At 43.0% G+C, this 13,359-nt stretch overlaps 1 protein-coding gene across 1 annotated transcript in view; it reads left to right on the plus strand.

The window, feature by feature from the left end:
* The window catches only part of DCC (DCC netrin 1 receptor), a 640,441-nt gene that overhangs the window by 614,784 nt on the left and 12,298 nt on the right, over positions 1-13,359 (plus strand). The window contains exons 28-29 of the mRNA XM_066604857.1: positions 326-481; positions 9,322-9,534. Of these exons, the coding sequence (XP_066460954.1) occupies positions 326-481; positions 9,322-9,534 (369 nt within the window). The remainder of the gene's footprint in view (positions 1-325; positions 482-9,321; positions 9,535-13,359) is intronic.

Here is a 13,359-nt window from a genome sequence, read left to right on the forward strand (position 1 = left end):
CGGAATTCTCTATCAGATCCGGACACGGAACAATGACCGAAAAAAAGATATGAAGCGATGTAATAATGATGGATTCCCCATATATCTATAAATTAGACCAATAGGATTTGTACTTTATTTACATCCTATCTACATGGCGGACGGGGATGTGTGAGGATTCATTGCATTAGCTGTGGAAAGGCCGGATCACATTCAATTGACACTAGTATTTCTTAAGCACCCGGCCGAGATAGTCTTATAATACTATTCATGAGCATTGATGTGACTAATAGCTTGTCTTAAGTGCTATGTGATGCTACTAGATGATTTCTCCTTCCTATTACAGCTGTTGTCAGCGCTATACCAGTGCCCACGTTAGAAAGCGCCCAGTATCCGGGAATACTCCCGTCACCGACCTGTGTATACCCTCATCCGCAGTTCACGTTACGTCCTGTTCCTTTCCCTACTCTTTCGGTGGATCGGGGATTTGGACCTGGTCGAGGTAAGAACTGAAAAAAATTCTGAAGTTCAAAAAGTGCACATTATGAAATTTTGGATCTTGTGTAGAAGACATGCCACCAATCTTTTGGATGGTCAAAGAGGGGCACTTGTGTTTCGTTGGGTGTTTCGTTGGGTGTTTCGCATGTTTTCTCATGCGTCTCTGTAAGTGTGCAGAGTATTTCATGTACACATTGCCAGAAAAATGATCAGAATATAGACATTTTTGAAGTCCAAATTGCATCATATCATAAAATGATTTATGAGTTGGGGTCTAATACGCAGTTAGGAGTAAAACGGATGGAGGAATCGGAGTCAAAAGTAGGGACTGTCCATTCACAAATTGGAACACTTGCAGGTAGGTGTAACGGGGCTAAAAGAAAGACTAAAAGATCAGAAGAGGTATAGCTTGATGTTTTTGGACCGCATGCAAAATTTGTACCAGTGCCGTCTTCCCCAGCATGCCATTAAAAAGGTTATGCCAAGAGCCGTACCCCTATTTGGCTTTTGGCACAACTCCTATTAGGGCATATGAATTTCATAGTATGGGCTCCCCTAATCTGAATGCCTGTCCTGCAATACTGCATGCTTGGATGGCTGTAGCTTCTCCGGCAAAATTACCTGATCGTCACAGGTGCAGAGAGCTGAACCCGGGGTGATTAACTGTTCTTCCAGAGTCAAGTATTTAAGGAAGGTTATGCAAATTGACATGACCCCTTTTAAGTATTGCTTTCTTGTGTGGCCTGTTGATCCCCCTTATACACCAGGGTAAATAGCATCTACACCTCATAGTGCAGAGGGATCAGTGCAGAGGGATCAGCCCTATTCTCATTTGCACAAGGAAAGACTAGAAGTAATGGGATGAAACTGAAAGGGAGGAGACACAGATTAGATATTAGAAGACACTTTCTGACAGTGAGGGTGATCAATGAGTGGAACAGGTTACCACGGGAGGTGGTGAGTTCTCCTTCAATGGAAGTCGTCAAACAAAGGCTGGACAGAAAGCTGTCTGGGATGATTTAGTATATCCTGCACTGAGCAGGGGGTTGGACCCGATGACCCTGGAGGTCCCTTCCAACTCTACCATTCTATGATTCTCCAGTTTCGAACACTCCATGGATGTTTTTCTAGAGTTTTTATTAATTTTCCACTAATAATATAGATTTGTGCCTGTGCTTGGTGTAAAGATGAAAATTATGTAATGGATTTGAATTGTGAAACTCAATTTGCCCGAAGGAGTGTTACTATAGTGGTCGCCGGGGGTGCAACTGGAACTGGGTCTGGAGGGAAGGATGGCCTACATGGCCATTCAGATCTAGTCTAGCAGCAGGCAGGAGGAGGTTCCTTTGTGGAATTTGTTGGGTGGACAGCACAAATATCAGGCAGTCACAGACAGCACTTTGTATTCCTAGTGTAGTGGCCCAGTACATCTATTCCTGGCCCCCTCCATAATGTCATACATGTAATGTCTTGTGTTGGTGCACTGTGCAAAAGTGTCTAGTCATTCTGTTATGTCTATTGCACAGCTGCAGCAAGTGAGGAATTAAGTGTTTCCATGAGCCTGGGAGATGCTTTCAATGTATCAATTCGTCTTGTCACGTGGTATGAGTGAGAATAGAAATAGGAGTGTGTGAGAGCGGGAAAGGAGTTCTGTTCTTCTGGCTTCCTGTGAGAGAGTGCCAGCCACATGGGGGTATCTTTAACCCTCATGTGGTGAAGAATGGAGGAAGAAGAGAGGTTCCCTGAGAGTGTATGTTCCAGAGATGAGAGAGGAGTGAGCCCCAATTGGAGAGAGAGAGCGTGAGCAAGAAGCAGGTGCCACTTCCAAGGCCTAGTGCAGAGGTACTCTTTATTCATCTTTTCCTACATGGCCATCTGGATCTAGTGGATGACCGTGTACACCCATTCTCAAGTCTGTCTAATACCTGCATAGCAAATCATTGTAATTGTTGTCTTGTATACAAGAAGTTGTTCCAGTAAAGTTTTGCCAAGCCCTGACCATTCCCAGGGACCTGAGGTACGTTTCTCCTGTCTGCGGCTCCATTTATTTACCACAGAAGGTCATACCGGTGGGTAATGGAATGGTGGCGTCACCCGTGACATCCGCTATCCCTGTACTACAGTTTATTGGGCATCCCTGCTCTGGCCGGGGCTATGTGTGTCCCTCCGGTAGGGAACCTGGTAAGTGCCGCCGTGACAAGTGATCACTCTACCCTCCCAGCTCCTCAATGTGTGCCTTGTGTCTGGAGTCACCCTACTGGTTGCTGCACTAGTACATGTCAGGGGACTGCTACATACAAAGTAATGAGCCCACTGTTTTTGCTCTATGTTAAACCCAGCCTGGTGGGTAGTGCACACTTAAGGTGGGGACAATGACAGTAACAGAAAAAGAGACCTCCAGGGCAAGCTTGGATGAATGTGCTACGGTGTGAACAGGCGCTGTGCAAACAATTAGCACAAGGCAGCAGTGGCCCCAAGCCAGGCCTGGACAGTTGTAAGGACTAGAGGAGGATGTGCCAGGGGCCCCATCACCTGGGAATGCCATGTATACTTTGCTGGTATGGCGGTGGTGCACAAGAGGTGGAGAGGAGAGGTCAGAGGCAATGTATTGTTCAATAAAGTTGGGTTGACTGCTAAGTTTGCGAGGACCAACCTAAGTTAGCTCTTGTGCCCAGGGGGTGAACCTAAGTTATCTCTGAAGTTCAGAGTGGAAAGATCTAAGTTTTCTCTGGAGCCCAGGGGTGGATATGGTGGATTGCTCTGGTCCTGAGGTGGAGGGGCTGGATTACAGTCTGCTGTGAGGCCCATAAGATTTTAGTTACTCCACTGTTTGCCTATAAGGGGCTAGATGGGCACCATTAGTCTAGACAATTGTCCACAAGGTCTATGTAGTATTTTCCTACTACTTACGACTAGGTCTTCTTGGTGGTTGTGGTGTGGGCCTCTATATTCGCCGATCCATTAGTTCAGCTAACTGCGGTGTTTGATGTAACAAGCACAATGGATCAGACTTTTTAATAGACTGTGAAAAGTTCCGTGTTCGCATCAAAAGCATGAGCAGTCAGGAGATGATACGAGCGATGTCTTCTCTACGCCTCTTCCTATGACACATTGCACCTTCAAAAGAAGAATACTTCAAAGTTGTATAGTAAAATACTCACCAGCCTTGGAAACAAACAGCTCCGCAAACTATATAACATTTTTACAGCGAGCAAATTGCTTTTCAAAAAGCCCAGCCGGCTATGTTTTGATAGTGGTCGTCGTTACGGCGAACACCTTAAAGACTACAAGACTCAACAAGAGAAAATACTGAAAGACAAGACAAAAAAAATTGAGTTCTTCCGGTCTAAGGTTTTAAGGCAATGTCGCAAATTACTTTTATTATTTTGTCACAGTGGAACTCCGGCTTTTTTGAAGTGCTCTCGTAAGATTCTCAAGGCTTTATTAGCAGACACCATGCCAAGGACTGCAGAGCAGATAGGAGGTAATTTAACATACAACTGAAAATCAAGATGTGCCGCACAGACTCCAAATTGTCGAGGAAACCCAAGTTATACCGGAGCGGAAAAAGATTCATTACTGAATACAGAACTGAACCCCCCCCCCTAAAGACTTACCCCTTTACGGACATGGCCTACTTCACCTGCAGTGGGTCTTGGTGTGGTTTTTGACACAAATCTGCAGCACATTTCACCCTTTGAGTTGAAGGGGTGACGTCTGCTGCGGATCCACTGTGGAAAATCTGCACCGATTCTGCTATGTGTAAACATAACCTAAGGCTAGTTCCATACGGGCAATTGCGATTTTGCTGCAAAAAATGCTGTATTTTTTCCCGCGATTTTTGAGCATCAGCGCTGCTTTTTTTCGATAAATCATCGCTGTCGTTCACGATATTCTGCCGCCATTTTTTTGTGAAAATCTCACCCCTGTGTGAAACCACCCCAAGGACACCGATTTTTGGGGATTTTTCTCTCCGCTTTTCAAAAGTCATAACTTAGCTGTACAAGGGCTTGTTCATGTACTTTTCATTGGTACCACTCTGGGGTACATATGACTTTTTAAAATTACTTTTATTGTATTTCTTGGCAAGCAACATGAACAAAAAAGGCATTTTGGCTCCGTCTTTTTGCTTTTTTATAGCATTTGCCATGTGGGATAGTAAGTTTTGGTTTATTGTATGGATGTGGCGATACCAAACTTGCTTTTTTAAATTATTTTCCTTTTTTTTAAAATAAAGGAAAAGCATGCAAACAGGGGGCTTTTTATTATTTTTTTCCCTTTTTTTAATCCTTTTTCCATGTCCTTGTACTGGGTTTGAACTATAATTATAATCAGTCAGGTAATACACTGCAGTACTTCCGTACTGCGTTATATTTTTAGCTCTTGTTTTAGTTATCACAAGCCATAGAAACCCATTAGCATCCATGATTGGATGGTGGGATGACATCACAGAGGGAGCTCTCTCTCTTTTAAAGGGGTTTTGATTATCTATCCTCAGGATAGCAGATTTGAGGAGAAATGCTGCCAGGGGTTCTCACTATTTAACTGGTTTTCCGTCCCACTGTCAGTGCATCGGGCACAGACAGGGCCATAACTATAGGGGATGCGGTTGCACCCGGGCCCAGGAGCCTTAGGGGGCTTATAAGGGAGCCCAGTACTATGAATAAAGCATTATGGTTGGGGGTCCTGTTATAGATTTTGCATTGAGGGTCAGAAGCTGCAAGTTACGCCTCTGGCACAGAAATCTGCATTGTTAGCCAGGGCAGGAGTAATAGGTGGTTTTACTCCCATTGAAATCAATGGGAAAAAAGCCATCTATTAAACTTCTGTCTCAGATCACTGATGTGGATGCCTGACCCCACTGCTCGGGGCCAGAAGGCAAGCTCCCTCCATGTTTTTCGGTTTTGCATAGCTTCTTTCAGTTGTGTGATATCCATGTTAGTATCAGCTTTGACAGTATCAGCCATCGTGAAATGTGTCTCAACCTGGGAAAGTTGGGGAGAGGAGCATTCTGAGAGGTAGGTACCCAACTTTCCCAGGTTGATATTTACCACCTGGTATTAGCATTAGGACCCATCTGAGAGCTTGGTCACCTGGACGCTGGTAGATGGGCCAGTGTAATTTGATCAATTATATACCAAGAACCTTGCATTATTTAATGTGGTTAGAGTATAGATTACAGGTATGCATACCTCTGATAGTAAAGTTCTTTTGCGTGCTGTTGCCAATTGAATGGAATGGAATGAAGACCGATTATGGGAATTAACTGTAGAATTCCCAGGTACATGAATGACAAGGAGCAGTTAGTGAATCAGTAAATGATAGAGCTAGGAGACATATTTTTCTGCTCAGACTTTTAATGACACTTGAATCGGTACAACTTTGGTTTGCAGTAAGCATCAGTAGATATGGCTGGCAACAGGCAACCTCACAGGGACAGTACATTAAAGTATCGCTTTGTCGCTAGCTCTATTGCTAAATATCAGGCCAAGTCCACGTTACACCCCCCACACTCGCCTACTTTTTCATTGTCAGGACTACTCACTGCCCTCTCTGCTTCTCTCTTTCTTACTACATCACTCAACGCACACCTTAGTAATCTATTTTATACCACCCCTAAGACCACCCGTTAGTGTCCACGGTTTTAAAGACAAGAACATTGAACGAAAAGTTTAAAAAACAACTATATACACAGTTACCTCCTTTATGTATCCATAGAATATGCCAAAGAAATCTGATAGATGCTGGTCCCATCTCTGGGACCAAAAATTATCTCAAGTCCTGGCCTTCCTTGACCCTATCTTGGCTTTATGTGGTGGCCAAGGTTGGTCAGGAGCTACAGAAACAGCGTGGCACAGTGAACTTTTACGTGGTACGGTCTCAGTTCGTTGGTTGTAGTGACGACCTGCCCGCTCATCTCTAAAGATTCGGGTGCCGCTCCTCCCTGCTCACTCCCTGCTCACTCCCGCAACTCACCGCTCGCCCCCGCCGGCACTCGAATCTTTAGAGACGAGCAGGCAGGTACTCGCATAAGGCACTACTCGCTCGAGTAGTTTGTCTTAGCGAGTACGCTCGCTCATCTCTAATAAGAACCATAAACACGGAGGTGTACCCTGACATTCTAGACAATAATACATACTACAGACAATGTGGTAATATTCTGGGAATAGTCAGCAATACATCCAACAAGACAACATTACTTGTCACAGATCAATGCTATTTTTCGTTGGTTTGAGGATAGGGATGTTCCACGATTGGACCGGCTGCACAGAGTCCCAACCTGAACTCTACTGAACATCTCTGGGATGAACTGGAATGTCGGTTCAGGACATATGAACAGCGTCCATCTTCTTTGAGAAAACTTAACGGACATTTGCAGGATGAATGAAGGGAAAAACCAGCTAAAGTGTATCAGACATTAGTAAAAAGTATGCAACAGAGAATATCTGATGTCATTAGGGCCAAAAGAGCCCCATTAAGTATTAAGATATGGAAATAAATACTACTATTGATTCTTGCTCAGGGGTCCAATTAGTTTTGGCAGGACAGTGTATAATCACCCTTTATAAGTAAAATATAAGAAGTATCTGCATTAAAAGCTTAGCATAATTGACTAATATTACCTCCAACACTACAAGCGTGATGAAGCAGGTTATAATTGGCCATAAAAGCTTCTTCAGTACGTAAAAAAACCTTGCCCAAACATTAAAAAAAAAAAACGAAGACGAAAAACCATGTTTAACACGTCGCTATTTTATTATTAAGTATCAGTGTATATATATTACTGGTATAAAGCAGAATCAATTGTCATTGGGACAATGAAATTCTTTATGGGGAGATGTGCGGTATAATATCCAGGATGATGTATTATCTCCGGAGCCGTAACACATCACTTTATGTATTTTCTTTACCATTCCGCAGTAAAGTCACTCCACTGTTATTAGTAATTTGAGCCGCGTCCTCACATTTCCATTTAGAAATTGCTTTGTCTATCATTTTACACCAATTACTTTTATGTATTTTAATAATTACTGGAAAACCAGCAGGGCCGATTCAAGTTAAAGAACTTGGGGGGCCAACCGGGAAAACTTAATTTCTTCTAGCGGTTCATTTAAAGGATAAGTTTTTAACATTCATGAAACACCAAGATAACTGGAGGCATTGCTTGACATTCCGAGGTTCCAACGCCAAATCTGTAATAGAGATCCCAACCCCCATACGTTTATAATACTACTGTCTTATGTGGCAGAGGGGTCTGTCTACCCAATGGTTAGGTGGAAAAGTTTTGGTTAACCAATTGTAGTTATATCATTTTCCTTTAAAGTGTCTCTCCTCTTTGAACAATCTCTACTTTGTTAGAAGCCCTTTAACTGCTCTCCAACCGACTCCACCTCAGCTGGATGCACGGGCTCTTCATGCCCTAATTGGTGCCGTCACCCTTATCCTAATAAGGATCTGCTAAGCCACCCTTGTAGCAAAGCTGCCTTTCCCCCAGCCTGACTGAAGAAGAGACTTTGTACCTCGAAACGCATTTTATGCTAGCTTATTACTTTTCACCCTTTCCAATCTACTGTCTGACGTCTTCCTATATTCTGATTGAAGCTTGTACAGCTCCAATGTCAGAAGACGTCCGGCAGGGTATTCTTACTATCTATTTCCAGCCACTCCGCTGTTGGAGCCTCTCTGGCGCACATACACTGGCTTCAGCCAGCAGATGGCACAGCAAAAAAAGAAAGCCTTTTAGGAAACCCTGAATCCAAAATTGGATTGGAAAGGGTTAACAATCAATAAAGAAGACTTGATTCTTTACTTCTTGTCTAAGTGTTCTAACTTGGAAGGTTGCGCAACGAGCCAGATATTTTATTACACATTGTGTCTCTGTACCTATTAGAAAGCATCTGTTGAAAATAGGTTGGTCATCCTCAAGAATGAGTGGTAATCTGTAGGGAAATCTGACAGTGCACTATGTGTTCAGTTTCCCTGCAGTGCCCCCACAGGGGAAATGAAGTTTTACACAGTGTCCATTCATTTCAATGAGTTGTCAGTGTAATGTAGGATAGGGCCGGTCCTCCAGTGAGAGAGATGCTCTTTGTGACTGCTCTTCACTCTGACCAGCGATGAGGATCCTGGACAGAGGACCACCTCCTACTAATTAACTCAGAATTCACTAATTGGGTGTATGAAATTTTTTTTTTTTAATGGATAATCCCTTTTAAAACTGTGCCATAACCCTCATGTGGATTGTCAACTAAGCTATTCAGACTATAACTTAGCAAATCTTTTTATTTATATAGCTATGGGGCATATGTCCCACTGCTAGGTGCTTGTGGGGAGGTATTTAGATACAGAACTGGGGAAACAAACTTGAAAAGCCTAGTTATGATTGTATAACTACCCCAGAAGTCTAAAAAAGCTGAGTGACAACCACTCTGAGAGTTGTAATGGTAGCTATATCAGTTGTCACTCGCTCACTGTGTACAGAGCAGGAAGCAGATAGCACTGTACATTGTGCAGTGGCCCAGCATGGTATTGCAGGCATAGCTCCCATTGAAGTGAATGCCTGCCGAGTCATGTACTTCCTGTACTGCACATGGTGACCAGCTGATCATCCAGAGTCCCAGACTCTGGGACTCCCTCTGATCTATCCCTCGATAGGTCAACAATTTTTAAGAGCTGGGAAAACCCTTCGTATATGCTATATAGGTTATGAAACAAATGAACGGTTGCCATCCTAATTCCTCACCGTTTGCTCTGTTATATGTAACTATTATATCATTGTTCTCATTTTCATTTTTTTTATGTAGTCTATATGCCACTAAAATACGTCAAACTTATTTTTTTCAGCAGTGAATGAGACCCAACAGCCCCAGCAGTCATCCTTGATATCCCATACGCAGCCAGAACACCCCAGTAATGAGGATGCTCCCAGCCGAACGATCCCAACTGCTTGCGTTCGGCCGACACATCCCCTGCGAAGCTTTGCCAACCCCTTGTTACCGCCTCCGATGTCTGCAATGGAACCTAAAGTTCCTTATACGTCACTTTTATCTCAAGCAGGTAATCCTAAAATGTGTTTCATTTAGTGGCTCTGTCGTTGTCTTGCTAGAGTGCTTATGTTCGGAGTGTTCATGTGCAGCGCGCTAGATGGGATGTGGATGATGAGAGTGGTCGTTATCTTAAAATATGTCTCAGCGGCTATCAGCAGCACTTTCCCAAACAGCAGCATCTACGTTGGTAAACTGATATTAATAAGTGGACTCATAATTTGTCGTGACGCCAGTGCTATACAGCACAGAGTTGTCAGGCAGTCAGGCAGAGATTGAAGGTTGTAGTAGAACCACGTTGCAATGGTTTACTGAACTCCACCTGTTTATAACATTCACAGTTTCTCAGCATACAATTATTTACAATATTCGTCAACTGTACAATGGCAGTAAGGCAGCCTGAGTGATCAGGGAGGATTTGGAGGTTAGGAATTTACATAAAACTAGGCCCTGGTGCGTCTTAAATAAAGAATAAATGGCCTTTCGTGAACAGGAGGCTTCTGTGGCAGTGGAGACTATGTTGCTGGCCTTGGTGTACTCCCTCCTGAGCAGATTAAGGCACTAGATGCTGTGCCAACTCATTCACCCAGGGGACTAGACCAAGCCTAAGACACTTGGGCCCTGTCACTAACGGTTACAGGGTCACTTGTGACTCCGGCAGGAAGAAGGGCCTCTCTAGACTCCTTCCTCACAACTGCTCACCCATGCCAGACCTTCTCCAAGCTCCACTTCTTGCTTCACTCCCTCTTCCGGCTTCTCCTCACCGCATCTTTCATTATTCCCTCCCTCACTGCACATACGTCTGCTGCCCTTGCTTTCCTTAGAACGACCCTCCTATCACTCTACATGTGAAAGGCCTTATAGAGGTTGTGTTGACATTCACAACCTCTTTCAGAATAAGGGGTCGCCCTCAAAAAACAGCTTATATTTCTGGGGGAAAGCCGTGGCCAGCAAGACATTTTCCATGCATCAGCGTCATTTCAGGACAGACATTTACATGAATGTCCATCCTCTACCTACTAGGATGGCACATGGTCCTCCCGGATAAGAGCCAATCTTGCAGAACGGCTTTCTCTTCTGGCCCTAAGAGGAGGTGGGAAACCTCTCTCTCTGAGATTCATATGCCCTAATAAAGTATAAATTGCCATCTGGTCAAAACTTCAACTCCATTGCCGTAAGAGCTTGCACATAGTTTAATTAGGCTTACATACCTTATCAGATTAAGCACACATTAGTCTTATTACCTTTTTATTCCTCTTGACTTTCACTGTTTGGGTGACCATCTTATCACTCTGAGTAACTAAGTGTATTAAGAAGGTATGGGATGTTCTGCCTGCTATACAGTTGATTGCATCCCAGTGCTGCACAGACTTGTTTTAAATCCAAACCACTTAGGCAACAGGAGTGACTCCAAAAAAATCATGGAGATGTAGAATATAAAACATGCAAGCTAGGAGGGAATGCAAGGAGAGAAAGCGAGGAGGGAAGAAGATGGATTGTAATATAGGCTATATGATAGAGTCCGGATCTAGGAAGATCATTAATTTACCCAAAACATCATACTGATGAAGACTACAAAATATACAAGCAAGGAGGGAATTCAAGAGAAAGAATGAATTGAAAGGAAAGCAAGGAGGGAATGAAAAATAGGAATGCTGGGAGGGAGTATGAGGAAAGTAATGCATGAAGGAAAAACAAGGGGAGGAAGGGTAAAGAAAGGAATGCATGAAGGAAAAGCAAGGGGGGGAGGGTAAAGAAAGGAATGCATGAAGGAAAAGCAAGGGGAGGGAGGGTAAAGAAAGGAATGCATGAAGGAAAAGCAAGGGGGGGAGGGGGTAAAGAAAGGAATGCATGAAGGAAAAGCAAGGGGAGGGAGGGCAAAGAAAGGAATGCATGAAGGAAAAGCAAGGGGGGGAGGGGGTAAAGAAAGGAATGCATGAAGGAAAAGCAAGGGGGAGAGTAAAGAAAGGAATGCATGAAGGAAAAGCAAGGGGAGGGAGGGTAAAGAAAGGAAAGCCAGGAGAGAGTGCATGGAAAGTAAAGCAAGGAAATAATAAAGGAAAGCAAAGAGGCAATGCAAGGGAAGGAATGCTAGGAGGTAATGTAAAGAAATGAAAGCAAAGAAGAAATGCAAGGGAAGTAAGATAAGGAAGGAATGCAAGGAGGGAATTGAAAGGAAGGACAGCAAATAGGAAATGCAAGCAAGGAATGCAAAGGAAGGAATGCAAAGAGAGAATTCAAAGGAAGTAAAGCAAGAAGGGAATGAACGCAAGGAGGGAATTCAAGGATGGAAATCAAGGAGGGAATGCAAGCGAAGGAAAGCAGGGAGGAATCAAAGTAAAGTATAAGCTATAGGCTATTTGTTAGAGTCTGGATGTAGGTTATTAATTTCCAAGATGTCCTTAGCCGGGTCATTTTCCTGTAGGATCACACTATCCCACCAGGGGGCCAGGCTTGGTGCAGCTTTAGAGTCTCACATGAAACAATCCTTTACTTGAAACGAAATTATCTTGCCACAGGAGAAGTTTTTAAAAACATTTATATGCAGAAGTGACAGAAAATTTGATGTTCTTTGTCTTTTTAGACATAATTGTGAGCTAGCCCCATAATAATCGTCATTCGCCATCTTGCCAGTTATATGAAGAACTCGTTTGCTGTTCTTCTTCGTAATACGTCAGAGTCATCGAGGTGTAGAACGTTTTCTTTCTTGCGTTATATTTGCCGGAAATCATTAGATTCCCTTCAGTTTCATAAATATTTTATGGCCGTTCTTCATTCTGTTTTTTTTTTTTTTTTGCATGTAAAAACAGCGTGTTCCTCCTTATGCTTAATCCTAAGATAAGATGCCGGATTCCTTCGGCGCGGCGCGTTGCGTCCTGTCATTTCTCTATAATAATCATAAACACAGTCATATAAGTGATTTGGTTTAGTCCCGCTTTCAAGTAAATTGAAAATGTTTGATGGAGTGTTAAGCTGACTGCATTATAGATGTGACATAAATTCCATACTTTTCCTTTACAAGTGAAAATTCCCTTAAGCTACTAAAATAATCATCTGCATTTCAAGCAAACCAGGTTTAAGAGAAGTTTATAAGGCTACGGAGAAATCGGATCCGGCTCAGATTGTATATTATTTTACATCAACGTTTTCGGAGCGAGTTTCCTTTAATGGTTTCTGTAGAGTTATTACTAAGAAAGTGAATCCCTTCAATGACTGGAGGCAAATGAAAGGGAAATTAAAGTGAAATGGTCCCTCAGGTTTGCTGGATCTTAATACAGATCTGATAAATGCAGAATCAAAAATGTGTTGCTGTAGTAGAGCTGAGTTTGTAATCTGTGGCTTTATGTAGGACTGCAAAGGTAACCATACACATTAGATTAAGGATGACCCAACCAACTAATTTTGGTGGGACCTTTAACGGGGTGTTCCCAGCTTCATCAAACATGGCCATAATGGGAACACTGCTGATTACAAGGTGGCCGGGATGATAGAAACAGCAAAGCTCAACTAAGCTACACTGTTTGCGTAACTTCTATAGATGTCAATGGGAGTTATGCAAACAGTGTAGCATACAAGGAAAATTGTTTCCATAGCTCTCGAGTTACTGAAACAGCAAAGGTCGTTTTGTTATGCTATTTGTGATACACCCATTGACTTTTAGGGGAGTTATGGAAATAGTGTAGCGCAAGGTGGCTGCTGTTTTGCTAATTTAGTTCCATGCAACAGGGCTCCAAATGGTGACCAGAATGATTGTCAATGTATCTAAGATTTTGAAAATGGCAACAAGATTTGTCAATCTTGTTGCCATTTGTGATTATCCCTGGTGCTGTGCAGCTAT

The sequence above is a fragment of the Eleutherodactylus coqui genome, chromosome 5, assembly GCF_035609145.1.
Source record: "Eleutherodactylus coqui strain aEleCoq1 chromosome 5, aEleCoq1.hap1, whole genome shotgun sequence".
Classification (NCBI taxonomy): Eukaryota; Metazoa; Chordata; class Amphibia; order Anura; family Eleutherodactylidae; genus Eleutherodactylus; species Eleutherodactylus coqui.